The sequence below is a fragment of the Lontra canadensis genome, unplaced genomic scaffold (assembly GCF_010015895.1).
Source record: "Lontra canadensis isolate GAN:19392208 unplaced genomic scaffold, GSC_riverotter_1.0 scaffold31, whole genome shotgun sequence".
Taxonomy (NCBI): Eukaryota; Metazoa; Chordata; class Mammalia; order Carnivora; family Mustelidae; genus Lontra; species Lontra canadensis.
Window position 1 is genome coordinate 4,542,232 of NW_022631025.1, and position 16,373 is coordinate 4,558,604.

General features: G+C 43.3%; 1 protein-coding gene across 2 annotated transcripts in view; it reads right to left on the reverse strand.

Moving 5' to 3' along the window:
• The window catches only part of PDCD1LG2 (programmed cell death 1 ligand 2), a 54,602-nt gene that overhangs the window by 10,187 nt on the left and 28,042 nt on the right, over positions 1 to 16,373 (reverse strand). The window contains exons 4-6 of one of the 2 annotated variants that reach the window (XM_032866495.1): positions 12,879 to 13,154; positions 6,332 to 6,466; positions 994 to 1,043 (exon numbers count right to left, since the gene is read on the reverse strand). In XM_032866495.1, coding sequence (XP_032722386.1) covers positions 994 to 1,043; positions 6,332 to 6,466; positions 12,879 to 13,154 — 461 coding nt within the window. The remainder of the gene's footprint in view (positions 1 to 993; positions 1,044 to 6,331; positions 6,467 to 12,878; positions 13,155 to 16,373) is intronic. The other variant, XM_032866494.1, reaches the window with a different exon arrangement.

The following is a 16,373-nucleotide window of genomic DNA, read 5'->3' on the forward strand; positions in this document are numbered from 1 at the left end:
CACAACTGGACCTCAAGTAGAGTCCAGGTCTGAGCAGCATTTGCTCCTTGGGACAGGTATTATGGTAACGGGTGTATTTCACGAGTGGCTTTCAGGGAGGTGGCAGCAGGTGTGGGGGGTGGGGAGAGGGCCAAACTTCATCCCTTCCAGTCATACTCTGTGCTCATGAGTTGCCATGTGTCCTGTATTAGCCAGACACAGATCCCGGTATTAAAAGTTTTCTAGAGTTGTTTTACGGTTGGTGTCTCTGGAATTTTATAGATACATTCAGCCGAATTCTCAAATGACCAGCTCTGAATATTTTGAGTAGCTGACAACAAGGTTATTTAGAAATTTCTGTGAATTGCCTATAATTCTGGTGAACTCATGAATTCATGTGTCCCATCATGTGATTGCTAGATTACAAAAGGAGGGTGGCTTTCCCAAGAAAGTTAGAAATACCCACTGTGCAATATGACCCAGGCCTGTGGGTCCCCAAAACAGCATTTCCCCAGCCTGAGTGATTTTAGCAACCCCAATTCTCCTGACCTCCACGTCACATCTACAAATTCCAGCTCCAAGCCGGTCAGCCTCACGGAGAGCCTTCTACTCCTCCCCCAACAAATTCTTGACCCCAAGCAGCCAGCAGTGTACTTAGTAATCGTTGTAAAACCATGAGCTGTTGATTGCTTTGCTGTTGAATATCTTCCCTTGCTGTTAAGTGTTAACCGTGTTATTAAGTATCTAAGCCCAGATGTCCTGTGCAGCCGCCCTTAGGAATAGAGACAGACTGAAGGCTCTACGACTTTCTATGGCTGTACCCAAACACCCTTTTCTTCCCAAGAAGGGTGTGGAATGACATGTTCGTAACAACAGCTAGTGGAAGTGCCATCCAACAGGAAGGTTCTGTACAGGCTGAAAGCATCCCGTTGCTCTTTGTGCATACACAGCACAGGGGCTATTGCTTAATTCAAGTTGGGAGACAAAAAGGTAAGAAAAACCATGACTACTCACAGCTCTGTCCACTTCCCTCCTTATGGCGGCAACAGATTTTTTTGTTGTGTCTGAAAAAGAGAAATTCCAGTGATGGAATAAGAGTAACGAGAAAAGTATTCTGCTTCTAGATGAAAACACAGCAGAACAAAGTTTAATCCAAATAAATCACATGCAGAAGTCCAAGTGTGAACTGTGGCTCGAGACCTCGGGCTGAAGGACAGACAAGGGAGAATTGTGCCCTTAGGTGAAAACTGCAAACAAGGCAATCCTCTACTTTCCGTTCCTTCCTCAGTCACTGGTCCCAGGCACTCCAAGGCTGAGGGACTGATGATTTGGATAATCAGCCCAGGAAACTTCCAGCTGCAGGAGTTCCTCTCCATTTTCTGCTTTGCTCTTCACTTCAAGAGGTCGGACCAATTAATTCACACTACGGTGTACATGACAGATAATATTCCAAAGCAACTCGGGGGGCAGAAGCACAAGTTCACATAATGGGATGCCACTCACCATTGTTCCCCTGGTTTCTTCTCTTCAACCACTGACATCACACATCCCCCCTCACTCTGATTTTCTTTGAGCTTGATGCCCATGTCCTGCAGTTGCCTGGATTCCTGAACTCAGGGAATCCCTAATTCAGCTTTTGCTCTGCACACCAGCTTTTTAGGAACTCCTTCATGACAATACTGGACCTGGACTTTGAGGACCTCCACTTTTTAGGAACTCCTTCATGACAATACTGGACCTGGACTTTGAGGTCCTCCATCCAGCATTGCCATCTCCTCTAAGAGGATTCACATTTGAAAAGAGTCTAGGAGTTAACCCACAGAAATTGCCCTTACATGGTGGAGTTTCAGGGCAGTGCTCTCTAAGGCTTGGGGTTAGTGCTGCCATTCTGTGGTTCTTATGCAACCTTTGGCCAACATATTTGGTCTTTGGTTTAAATCCCTGTAAAGTTCTGGCTCAGTCTTTTAGGGCAGTGCCATTCAAAGTGTAGAGCTCATGGGTTAGTGGTGGTAGGTGACCTACTGCTTACCAACCCACAATGAGACAGTTACAGAGATCTAGTGTAAACCTTTAGAAACTTTTATAGTAATTCTTTTACTGTGTTTTTTTCCCTGATACTCATTGAAATGTCATATATTTATTGAATCCAGTAAAAGCAGGGCTAGTATGTCTTTTTATTTTACTTTTTGGTAATCCCATTTTTAGTATATATATTACAAAAGCATTGACCCTAGCATATTAGAAATATAAGAATAAATGGTTCCTTACCCTAGAGAGGTTGAGAAATACTGTGCGTAAGATCCACAGGCCTGTCCTAGGTATCTGGTCTCTAGATGTCTAGGCAAAACTTTGTGGATTCTGTTCTTGGCTTTCCCATTGGCTCAACCAACAATCAAGCCCCTTGATTCTTTTGGGTTGAAACTCTCTCCTTCCATTGCTCAAAATAATACTATTCAGATTGAGCCAATTTTTCTTAAGCACTTTGGTAACAAAAAGGCCACAGATTTTAGTGTCTGACAGACCTGTGTTCACACCCCAGCTATATGACGTTGGGAATATTTTCTGAACTTCCGTTTCTTCATCTGCAATATACACTCTACTTCTTGCCTCAGTTTTTGTAAAATTAACTGAACAGGAATTTGTAAAGGGTCTAGCTCAGTGCTGTTCAACAGAACTTTCTGCAAAGATGAAAATTTTGTATATTTTCTCTGTCCAGTGCAGTGGCCTCTAGCCCCATTGTCACTATTAAACATTAACAAGGTGTAGGCACTTAAGATGTGACCAAGGAATTAAATTTTTATTTAAAATTTATTTAATTTAAACTTAAATGACCATATATGGCTATTGTACCATACAGAGCAGGTTAGCATGGCTACCTGCATATAGTAGGCTCAATGTGTCAAATATTATTGAATATCTACATATGTCAGGTAATGTCTTAGACAGTGGACATGTATTAGTGAATAAGAGAAACACAGCCCTTATGCTTATGAATAAGAACTTGATATTATTTTTACAACAGAAGTTGCCAGATTCTTCTCCAGAACCTAGTGAGTCACCTGGAGTCCTGAACCTCTGAGGGCTCCACTTATGTAGAGATGGTAAGCAGAACCTTTTATGGACTGACCCCGGCTGCCCTCCCCACACATCATGGTGTGCAGAGCTGGGCACTGAGACATAGGTGCGTAAATGGAGCCAAGGGGCCTTCTCGACAAACAGGGCTGAGATTGCCACCCCTTTACTTGACTCTCTCAGATAGATTCAGAAGTTCAGGACAGCACCGGCCCTAAGAGGAGCTCAAGAGAAGGAAGTTAAGGGATGCCTGGGTTAAGCCTCTGCCTTTGGCTCAGGTCATGATCTCTGTGTCCTGGGATTGAGCCCCGCATCGGGCTCTCTGCTGGGCAGGGAGCCTGCTTCCTCCGCTCTCTCTGCCTGCCTCTCTGCCTACTTGTGATCTCTCTCTCTGTCAAATAAATAAACAAAATCTTAAAAAAAAAAAAAAAAGAGAGAGAAGGAAGTTAAGACTGACATCTCAGGCTTAACGTGAAGGCCTTGAGGCGAGGAGGCTGGCTGGGCGCAGTGGTAGTTAAAGAAGGAAGCCCCTTCGGCCTTATCAGCTCTTGAGGGTCTTGCTGTGGGAGCAATGGCAGAACAAGTGAGGGGAGCCACAAAGTTGTCATGTTGGATCATTCTGGTCTGCGTTGGGATCTGGACCAGCAAGACTGGGGGATGGAGAACCTCTTTCCCCAGAGGGAACAGAGACGCACACGGCAGGAGTGGGAATAGGAATAGCAGCAGCTCAAAACCAGGGGAGGCAATTGCATTTGGAGCCCAGGGTATTAAAAGGGGCCCTAGATATATAAGGGTGTGCTGAGTGTATTGAAAGAAGAAGTAGGTACTACGGAAGCATCTCACAAGGGGATTTGCTGTAATGGGTGTGACAAGGGGGCAGAATCAGGGGAGGCTTGATGAAGTGGCAGCTTCACTGAGATTTGAAGGATAACAAACTTCGGTGAACAAGGAGAAAGAAGTACTTTAAGAAGAACAAATGCTGAGGGTTGCCAGAGGGAAGGGGAGTGGGTTAATTGGGGGATGGACATTAAGGAAGGTACATGATGTTATGAGCACTGGGTGTTATATAAAACTAATGAATTTCAGACCTGTACCTCTGAAACCAATAATACATTGTATGTTGTTAATATAAAAATTGATGTTGAACAAAATTACTAAAAATGAAAGATAACAATGAATTAAAAAAAAAGAAGAAGAAGACGACGACGAGAGAATGTTGCCTGAGAAAACTCAGAATTGAAGGAAGCCATGGAGGAGGTCCAATCATGGAGACATGGTAGACTAGTGGCACTTAAAAGCCTGTTCCAGCTAAAAGTGAAAATAGACTATATCGGAAGTGGCAGGAGTGGATGGAGGGAGACAGCTCGGAAGGTCCTGTTCTAGTTCAGGTGAACTCCAATAGGGACAGCGAGGTTGGGTCGATAAGCCACGAAGAGCTCATTCTCATGTCACCACCCATTTTACAGGTAGAAAAGCCATCTCAAAGAAGTTAGGTGACTTGTACAAGACCACGGAGCAAATACATGGCAGCACTGGGTGCAGACCTAGCCTTCTGACCCTGGCTTGAAGCTTGACTAACAGTGCCAGCCATTCTCAACCTTTTTCCATGACACATGACTCTGTGTGCATGGCAGATGCATTTCCGCATGTGCGCATGTGTCTCCCATGAGAGAAAGCAGAACTCAGTGCATGCGAGTTGTGGGGTGGGGGTGAAGAGTGGGTATTATATAGGCAGCCATGATTTTACTCTGGCTCATTAAAAACAAAAAAGGAACAATTTGCAGATTTATTCGCTTAACTCTCGTTAGCAACAAGGGTCTCCCACCACAGTTGGCACCCGAGTCTTATACCCAGCTTGGAGCTACAGATATCCTTGCCCCTTCTTGAGACTGGGATGAAGGATGAGGGGAAGAAGTTTTTCTTCTCTATCTTGAGTATGACCCATTTCGTTCTTCCAAAGAGAGTCAAGACAGAAAACTCTTGCTCATTCCTGAGGTGACTGAAGGGTTGTCAGGCCCCAGGCCTGGAACTAGGTATAAATCTGTTTCTGAGGGGTGTGCATGGGAGAGGAGAAAGAAGATGGCAGAAGACAAGATTCTAATGAGGGGCATCTACCATGCTTCTCTGGGGTCACAGACTTGCAGAAGTGATCTTGTTTAGTTAAAGTTCTATCAGATGCTGTAAATCCTCCTCTATGGTGAGATGCCCTTCCTCTCCATTTCTATAATTTCTCTCTTTCTTTTTCTTTTCCCCTTCGTCCTCTTCCTCCCTTCCTTCTTCACTTCTTCCTTCCTCCTCAACCCTCATCCCCCTTTCTGTTGACAATAATACGTCAGATTTTATAGTAGAGGGTTTTGTGGTTAGCACACAAGTTGATGCATACATAGGGCAATGGACAAACAGAGCACGAGAGAGAGTATCAGAGCAGGAGCAGAGAATATCTTATGGCAGAAGAGAACACAGAAGTTAGATTATAGATGTAGCATGACAACAACCTAAAGGTCCCCCGATTCTCAAAGAGTGGCCACACCAAATTCCTATGGAATTATCTCCACACGTCATTTCTTTTCTATAGACAAGGCCATGTGTAGACTTTGGGAGGAGCTCATTGGGTGCTGACAAAGGAATAGTTTAGGAAAGTACCAGACAGTCTGCAGATGTTGTGGCCATGGTTCAAATGTTGCACAACAGGAGTGGATGGGTGACAATAGGACAGGCTAAGGAGGGACTCCTGAAGCTGCTGAAAGACTTCAGGGCACCATCAAAACAGGCGCTTTTCCTGTCCCCAAATGGCCTCACACATGTTTCTCCTTTCCTTACGAACCAGGGCATTCAGATTCCTGGGGGTTTGGGGGAAGGCTTAGCTCAGCCTTACACCCAGTTGGGGGAAACGAGTGATGAGAACTGAAGGAATCCTCTGAAGCGATCGTGGTACCCTCCCACCCACGAACTCTGACACACAGCCATCCGCATTGCCAAAATAACACTGATCTCATGAGGCTAATGACACTTCTTAGCTCAAAGAACAAAGCAAACTATTTTAGCACAGGAACAAAACATTCCTTTTAAAACAGCATGGGGATTTCAGCTCACTGAGGACTAGAGCCATTTTCTTCTGGGGAAAAATCATCAGGATGGGCCCTCTGAGCCCAAAGTGATGCACGAAGCTTTGAGGAGATTCGTGGGAAACTGGGAAGCTGTAGGCCACTGGAGAGAAGCAGAGCCCCACATTGCAGACACCAGTCCATTCAGTTACCTTGAATAAAACTCAGGTACTTACCTTTTCTAAAAGGAAGATTTTGGAAGAGCTGTTTTCTTAGGCCTATCATTGTAGCTACGAAGATCAGAACAATAATGAAGGAAGGGATGAAAACATGAAGCAGCCAGTTTGAAGAGGTGTCAGGTTCTTTGCCACCTGGATGAAAGAAAAGCACCAGAATCCCATTACATGGTAGCTTAGAGGTAAACCAACAAGTTGGCCCTCTGAGTAGATTATAACCAACACAGCCAATGTGCAGCGAGCATTTATTCCATGCCAGGTACTAATCTGTGTGTGCTGCGTGTACTAGTTCATTTCCTTCTCACAACACACTAAGTGGCAGGATTTGCAATGACCCTCATTTTCCTGATAAAGACAGTGAGGTGCAGAGAGTCTAGGAAACTTTCCCAAAGTTACACAGTAAGAGACAGAGCTAAGATATAATCTAGGCTGTCTGGTTCCAGATTCTGTGTTTTTCATCATTCTGATACCTCCAGCCATCTATCTATCTACCTATCATTATCAATTTTGTTTCCAGTAGGATAGTCCCTGAACCCAAACATGTCTTCTCTCTCCACTGTCAAGCACTCGCAGTGCTCAGAAGCCATGAAATCATTCAATTTCAAGAATTAACAGGATCTTTCGGGAAAATCTAATATTGTAGATAGTGTTAATGTACAAAATCCAGTCATTCATACCTCAGTATGAATTACTACAATGAGGTGTTTCCTTGGCTCAGCTAATCAATGTTCTGGCACTGAGGAAAATGTGAGTTTAGTAGAGAGGTGGATGAGACGAGCAATTTTGGAGACCAGGGAAGGTCTTGTAGAGGAGAGCTCTGGGTATCTATAGATTAGAATAAGGGCTCCAGACTGACAATGGGAAGGACTGGAGGGAGCCTCATAATAGGAGGTAGAAGAGTACCCAAAGTAAGCTGTGCTTTTTCCAAAAGCCTGAATTTTGCCCTGTGGAGTAAGTTATATAGAATAAACACAAAAGCCTAATCCAGGAAAAACCTGGCAAAACTGCTGGGGAGGAAGGGCTCAGTCCTGCCAACTGCCTTCCCTCTCTCCCATCTCAATACCTTCTGAGAATCATTGATTGTTTTAGCTGAGAAGGGATTAGACATCATTTAATCTGAGCCTCTCATTTTAGAGCTCAGTAAGTAAGGCTCAGAGATACTCAATAATCTATCTGAGGTTATCACTGCTAACTAAGTGGCAAAGTCAGGGTTGTGAGCCTGGATCTGTTTGATCCAAAGCTCAGGCCCCACAGGTATTTGTCTCTACTGAAAACAGTGTGGGGAACAGTAAGGAAGAAAGGATTCAGAAGCCCTGCTCATCTACACGTTGGATAACCCACACTGACTACAGCTGCTTCTTTACTTTTTAGGAAATGCTTACTAAGAACCACTGCAGTGGCTACGTGAGTCAAGGAGCTCTGGGACCTTCAGAGTCCTCACAGCAGGAGAAATCCCTGCCTCAGCATCACCCTGCAAACCTGTGTCCATGCAGGTTCCTTCAAAGCCCCTTCCACGTACATAAGCTCTATCCATCCCTGAAGACTTGCCAACAATGAACATTGGTGTGCTCAACCTGTAAGGATTTGGAGTGCAAAGACTTCACCTGAGTCACCTCTGAATCCCCTATAGAGCCAAATACCATTTACATGAAAGATGTCGATAAGGATTTGGGGTGATAAATTAATCATCTGTCTACCTAGTCTGCCTGGCCCAATCTTTCCTGTCCTTAGTTATCTTGTGGCAGACTGATGTTTATCCCTTAAATCCATTCTCACTGTCTTCCCTATTAGGGCATTAGCTGGACACATGGCTCCTCAAGACTACATTTTGGAGCCTCCCCTGCAGTTAGGCATGGCCAACCATGAAAACTCAGTTCAGGTCATGGGTCTTCTGAGTCTTGGCCTTCAGATAATGGATAGGTCTTCCACCATTCTTCTCCCTTTTGGAAACATGGATGTGGTATCATCCAGCTTTGACAGTTCCAAAGAGACAATATTCTACAGAATGGGGGAGCAATAAGATGGAAAGAACCCAGAAGGAATAGAATATAGATACTTCCCTGCTCTGAGTCACCTTCTATCTCTAAATATTACATAAGAGAGAAATATGTTCCTGTCTTGTTGGAGTCATATTTTGAGGCCTCTCTGTTATGGAAGCCTAGTCTATACCCTAATATATATTCTTATAGATTATTTTACAATAATTACATGTTACTTAACAATGATATGATGATGCAATGGAGAACTATGTTTTATCCTTGCCACAATCCCACGCACTCTTCTTAGAGACACTATCTTTTTCCCCGTTTCCACATTGAGTGCTGAGGACTTTGCAAGCATGTTTCATTCAATCCCCACAATCATGCTCTAAGGTATCTATCATTATTCACCCTTATTCTACAAATGTGAGACCAAGTTCTAGGATATCTCGGTTATATGCTCATGTTCTCAAAGCTAACAGCAGCAGAAAGAGAATTTAAAGACTCTTGAAGACGCCAGAGAGTCCCCGCCAGGTCTTTTGGGAAGGCTTCACTTCCTACCCCACAAGAATGTTGTTAGAGTTATTTCCAGTCTCCAATTTCATTACATGTCCTCATGAAAATGCAACAAGGCTGGCCAAGCAGAAGAACCCTTGTTTCAAAAAGAAAATGGCTTCATTGACCTTTCATTTCTGGTTAAAAATTAAGATGTTCAGTCACATCCTAGAGTCACTGGAGCACCTCCCATCACCACACTCTCATTGCTGTATTTGCTTTATTCATTGACTTCTGAAGAAGTATGTGGTGGGTCACAGAAGTCAGCAATGAGCAGCTCAACTGATGAGAATGAGTAGAAAGGGGACAGTCATAAGGCAACTTAAAAATCCCTTTGAAAATTAGATGTGAGGAACCGTGGGAGGATGTATGACTTTGGTCATTTGTTGCTGGTATTTGGACCACAAACTAGGGGATCATTTGACTGCTGAGATCTGGCAGCCCACACAGTCTGGAAGCTGGGATAATGGGACTGGGATTATTATTTTTTTTCCTTTTTTTAAAAATTTTATTGCTTATAAACATATAATACATTTTTATCCCCAGGGGTACAGGTCTGTGAATCTGGGACTGGGATTATTAAGGCTCATCTTCCAACCCACTAATCTATCATTTATTGAACACTTAGAATAGGGAGACTGCTCTGTTTTTGCTTTCATCTGGGTATAAAGAAGACCCATGTGAACAATTAAAATACATGGAAAGTAAAATAGCAACGAACGATAAAAGACATATATAGTCACAAACAAAGTCATGGTACATGTAATCAGTCTTAGGAGGAGAGATAAGGTAAAAACCTCTTGTGCGCCGGAGTTCTCTAAGCTGCTCTGGAGAGAGGGTGGGCTTCAAGTTGGTGAAGAAGGTGATTATATTTTATGTGGGAGAAACTGCCTGAGCAAAGAAATCACGAAAGTGGGAGATGTGCAAACAAGTTCAGAGAGCACATGGTGAGGAAGTGGAGCGGACTAGAACCGAGGAACAATGTCAGTGGGTAGAAGCATGGATATAACTCTAAGCATCTTGGTAGAAATGAAGTCATAAGAAAAGCCTCATTTTTAGGGTCAACTTTGAGTAAAAATAGTGAACTAGGCAAGTTGGTCTTTCAAAATTTTCTATCTTTTTCTATCACAGTGACGATCCCCAGACTTGTCACCTTATGAAAACTGAGCTGTAACTAATTCATACTAGAACTTTAGAGGCATTTAAATGCTAACAATCACAGGGGGATTTATTTTTCTTGGAATTGCTTAACTGTCCTTTGCTGTGTGGAATCTCTTGCCTAGTTAAGTGCAAGCCAGTACTTTGGATGGAATGCGGTTTTCCAGAAGGGTCAGGGAAATAGGGGCCTGGGTAAGATGAATTTAGAAATAACTAGAATCTAGCCTTTGCACCACTGATTGCATCAGTATTTTTTTCTTTGTGGTGGAGAAGTGAAAGGGCACACTGACCATACCTCTGGAAACCTTGAACTAGTGAAAAGTTACAGATGAAGTAGGGTGGCCCTTCTTTCCATGGAAGCCAGCATAGCTGACCACAGACTCAACAGCTTGTGGGTCTACATCAGCTCAGGATCTTCTAGGATATCACTCATACATGCAACTGGCGAAGAGATAAGGAGACCTTTGCGCAGCTAGAGATCTTTCACCCATCCTTGCCAGAGTGGTATCCACGCAACCACCTCCTGACATGGCTCCTGGGCTCCAGTCAGCTCCCCTTCCTCACCACGTGAGTCTCTGATTTTTGTGACCTGCATCCTCGATAATAACAATGAAAAGGTAATTGCGAGCACTGTTCAGGACAAGGCAATTAAAGGCTCAGTTCTCTCAGGCCTGGAACTCAGAGTCTCCAGTCCTCTCCCCACCTCCAGAGAAGCAGACTGTGCCATCTGAAGTGCTGAGTGAGAGAAACCTAGAATGTCCGGTGGATGAGAGAGATCTCAATGACCAGTTATGGCTTGGGATCAACTGTAGCAGCAGGAACTGTAATCTGTTCTCTGAACTCTTGCATATGAAATCTTTTGAAGAGATCATGGCTGCCTCCTAGCCTGAAGGCTTAGTCACAGTGGACTTAATGTAGGGTTGTAGGGGAACTTGAGCATGCAAGGGACAGACTGCTGTAGTCCTACCCCACCGCCTCTCACTTCACCTCTAACTTCAGCCATGGCTCAGCAGAAGTCTAAACGGATTTCAATCACCTCAAATGGCTACTTTGCTTTCTGTCCTGGGATGACTCTGACAGTGCAGATGCTGGGGTGGGGGGCTCACTCAGCACACATGCATGCATAGCTCATGGGGGAATGGACTGTGCAATCCTGGACACTACTGTCAATCTGTAGGGGTGAAAGCAGATGACCTCCACCTGACGTGCTCTGAATGAGCATCTGAGGAGGCCATCTGTACACTTCTCAGGTGGTCCTTGGGTATCTGGGCTCCGTTTTCCCAACAGCAACAACTTTGATAATGTATCCTTATGTTTACTTTTCCTTCTGCTCTGTCCGAATCTCCCCAACCTCTCCTTTTTGCTCCCTGAGGCCGCCACTTAAATACTTAGATGCTACACAAGCTCCTATCACACGCTCTGTTTTGTCTAACATGAAGGGCAAAAGGTGAAATACAATGACAACACAGTAAATTTTCTATAAAGTCATATTTAAGTAGTGCTAGGGACTGTCCTTTATTTGGAGATTATGTCCTTTGCTGGTATGGTAGGAGAATACTGAGTCCCCTCAAAGAGGTCCATGTTTGAATCCCTGAAACCTGTGAACATGTTATCCCACATGGGAAAAGGGATTTTGCAGATGTGATTATATTCAGGACCTTGAAATGGGAAAGTTAACCTGAATTATTGGGTTGTGGGAAGGCATCCAATGTAATTAGAAGGGTCTTTATAAGGTGGAAGAGTGAGACAGGAGAATTAAAGAAAGATGTGAGGACACAGAAACAGAGGTCTGAGGGATGTAGCTTTTGGCTCTGCAGGGGGAGGGAGGAACCATGAACTAAGAAAGGCAGGTCTCTAGAAACTGGGAAAGATGAAAAAAGGAACTCTCCCTTAGAGCCTCTGTCACCCTATCAACACCTTGGTTTGAACCCAGCACAGCCCCTTTTGGATTTCTGATGTTCAGAAGCATAAGTTAATTAATGTTGTCTTAAGCCCATGAAGTTTGCAGTAATTTGTTATAGGAGCACTAGGAAAATTATGACGTGCTTGGTGATAAAATGACCTCTTATGAAAGAATTTTGGTACTAGATATAAGTTGCTCTTACTTAGCAAATAAATGGTCTTATTCGGCAAATAAAAAATAGTCAGACTCCCAAAATCGTGTGAAATTGTCCTGGTGTCTGAAGATCTAAAGGGTGGGACTCAGCATACTCAGCAAAAGCTCTGATTTTACAAAAGACCAGTTTTCCTTGGAATCCCCATAACCACTTGATTATCAGCAAAGCCAGCAAAGTAATATTCATCCTGCTGATTCCTTGCATTGCACCTGAGTCATAGCGACTCGCTTTTGTGGATATTTTCTGTTTCCTCTTCAGATCCATTCTCTACACTGCCACACTGTGCTCTGAGCTCTGAGAGGTTGACCTTTATGGAACACATCAGTGGACTCCCTTGTTTTCTGACTTCTAGTGGCTTCAGCCAATGGGAGGCACCAGCAGGAGATTGGGGGGTGGGAGGAGGCGGAGGCTGGGGAGTTCATTTACCCAGCTTCCATCACACAGAGTTGTTACAGGTGGCAGAGTCCCTCTGTTGGAGGCCACTGTTCCTGTCAAGGGGCACTTTCCCTGCAGCTCCCTTTCCCAGGATTCAGTAATCCCTCCAACAGTGGTAACTGCTTCTCTGACTGGGGAAGCCCCAGGGTCCTGCAATATGCTTACTAGCTTCTCTAAATCCTGCCACACCTTCATACATAGGTCTTTCATCCCTCTGTCCTCAAATGACTCATTCTGAGTGTGCCATCTATTTCCTGCCTAAACCCTGACCGAGGGAGTTAGGAAGGGGGGAGCCACTCTTACCACTCTCACCATATTCAATGACGGCTGAAAAACGTTCGTCCATGTTAGCATTCCAGAACACACAGCTGACGTTCCCTCCAGGGTGCAGCTTGAGGCGCAGAATGCTGGTGACCTGGTAGAGGCCATCAGCGGTCTTGATGTGGCTGGTGTTGGCAGGAACACTGATGTTTGACCAGGATACTTCTGCCAACGGATAACCTTCAGCCTGGCAGGTGAGCTCTACCTCATCTACCCCCGGGATCCTAAGTAAATAAGTGTTTATTTTCTTGTAGGAAGCTGGATAATAAAAGAAGAAAAAGAAATAATCTTTCTTTTCTGGTTCTGAGACGGCTTTGGACTTGATAACATGCGGAATGAATAAAATTATCATTATCGATACTAAGTAATAATGGCCTTACTTTTTTACACATTTCTTTGTCTCACATAGAACCCTATTTACACTGAATGATATAATTCTTATAACAAAAATGGCATTGTTGATAGTCCCAATTTTTGTTGGAAGTAACTGAAGTGAGATTGAGAATTCTTCCCAGAGTCACGGGGCTAATAACTGGGAGAGTCGATGTTTGCACACCGGAAGTCTGATTGCACATCTCAACAGTACTTTATCCCACCACACTCTGTGGCTTCCTGTATTATTCCAAATTATCTCACAGCTGAGGACTGGAGAAAAGAGAGGGGGATAAATAAAATCACTTGATTACCCCCACATTCTTGGTTTATTTGTTGCTGCTTCTACAGGAGAAAATTCTCTTCCCACTTTCGCTCTTTCCTTTCTTCTCTGTGAGATTAGGAGGAGAAAAAATAAAGACCTAGAGTCTGTCTATAAGTAGTTTGACTATATCTATTACTTGCTTCTCCTATCCAAAACACACACACACACACACACACACACACACACACACACACACACACAGTGAGCCACACACACTTGTGGTACATGCTGAGTGAATTAATCAAACATCACTCCCTGCCCTCTAGGAAACAGATCTAAAATAAATACAAGTGACATTGAAAGCAATAGGAAGACACAAGGACAAATTGTCCAATTATTTTAGATGATAGCCTAAAACAAACAAATATTGACAACACATGCAAATACCAGGGAATACGAGAAGTAACCTGTTGATTTTTCAGTGAAGGGAAGAGGAAATGCATACTAGCTATCATTAGGTAGGAAATATTTAAGAAACAGAATTTTGATACAAATTTTGATCGCATATATGGCACAGGGGTGACAAAATTATTTTTTTTTCTTAAATTGTTGGGAGGAGTAGAAATGAGCACACCCTTTGTGAAAAGCGATTTTAACTTAAAATCACGATAACAGTGAAGTACTAAGGGTTTTCTAGGTGGTCAGCTTCGTGCCCTGTGATTTTACATCCTGCGGAGGGGAAAGGAATGTTCAGGCCCCTCTTCACAATTTTTGCCCCTTTGTGTCCCTGTGTTAAGAGTTGCTAATTTGATTAGTTATGGTCAAAGATGCTCAGTGGGTCACAGTTCACTGGACTGGGTGACTGAGTCTTGAAGCACGGTTCACAACCCACAGCCCTCTCTTAAGTTCTTGCCTCCATGTAGGAAAGCATACTCAGCTGGGCCCATTGGCTGGCCTAGCTCAAAAAAATCTGATATCTTCCCTGTTCATGGTTTCCCACCTTCTGCTATAACTGGATGGGTGAGGTGAAGTTTCTTACCCATGACGCTGGATAGATGAGTAACTTCAGGGTCTTCTGCAAACCTGAACTCCAAGCTAAGATGAGGGTACAAGAAAAAAGAGGCCCCAAGTCATGTTCTCCAGTGTAGACCACCAGAGAAGCCCTGAAGCTGGGAGAAGGGAAAGGAGAAAATCATGTGCTCATCTGGTTATGAATTTAAAAAATGGAGTTCATTTCCCATTTGGTTATTGATTCTTGTACGTATAGATTAGAGAGGAACAGAGGTGAGTGGCTCTAAAATCTGATTCTATCTCTTTAACATACATTACCTCATTTAAACTCTGTAAGGACCCTAGGAGTTAGGGAAAATTCGTTTTCCTATTTTATAAACAGGGAAACAGCTGGAATCTGGGGTGGGGTGGGGGACTTGAACTCATGCCCTTCATGGCTACATTATTCTGAATCATCATAAGAGGAATCTTCATAAGAGGATGATTGTCTATGTAATAGCAAAATGTTTGGGGATGGAGCAACAGACACAGGAAGGGCGGGAACTTAGGGGTACACAGGACTAGTAGAACATGAGGAGAATCAGGTTTTGAAGCAGCCTAGTGAGGACTTGAACTGATAGACTTACCAGTCTCCTTTAGGCCAATTTTGATCTACCTCTGGCAATTTAACAGTATCTGAAGCATGCATTTTGAGGACTCACTTATCTTTCATTTTATTTTTCTATACTATTTCCCCTTGGTTTGATGTCCTCTTATGATCATTTATCCTATTACAGTGCAGATTATTTCTGTAAGCGCTGGGGTCTTTGGGGGAGGGAGGGAGGGAGAACAAATGGATGCAATGTGTTGCATATGAAGGTCTGGCCCATTCCTGCAGGGGAGCTCAGAATAAGAAGCTGCTCTTGGGGGCCATGTTGAGAGGTGATTTCATCGGTAGGAGGGTCAAGAATCAGAAGGGAGGCTGAGTCTGTAACCTGAGATATACAAATGAGGGAGAAGATGAGAGAGATGTTCAACTAGAAGAACCAGCAAGGTTGGGAAAAGGGATGGGCGCTTACAACCTGCATGTATACAATATTAAAGATGTCTCCACAGCCTTGTGCAATTCGGGAAGTGGGGGGAAAGGCATCATTATCAGCCACACACAATGGGGAAGCTGCACCAAGGGGGCTATTCTTAGGAAAAGATGAGTAAATTTTAGAATTTCAGAGCTAAAAGTGATCTTCCAATTCAAATGAGTCCAACTTCCTACTCGGCTGTTGTTGGGTATAAGTTTCACACGCTTCAATAGGCCAAGATGGCGCTGTTTACACAATTCTTCTATTTTCTTTTTTGTTTACTTTACCTGTTGTAATAGAGTTGAAATCTCCAAAAGATTGTGGATCTATTTCTGCTTTTAGAGAATTTTTTTGTGTTTTTTTTTTGTGTGTGTGTTGTATGTTCTGAAGTTGTTGTTAGACATGGACACATTGAGGACTGTTAGGTCTCCCTCTCATATTGACTTCTTTATCATGATGAAATGTCCCTTTTTATCTTTAATAAAGATAAAAGAAATAAATAAATAAATAAAAAACAATAAATAAAATAAAGATTACCTTTTCTTTTTTCTTCCTTTTTTTTTTTTTTAAAGATTATCTTTTCTGATATCGGTAAGCTGCTAGATAACTAACTTTTGGCTAAATACATCTATAAATGGAAACTCCTCCTGCTAGGAGCGGCCATTACCATGATTAGACATTAAGAAAGCTAAACTTTCACTGGAAAGATCATTCTTCTCCCAAGTCAAACTTTGCCTCTTGGCAGCTTCAACTCCTTGATAACTGTCTGGT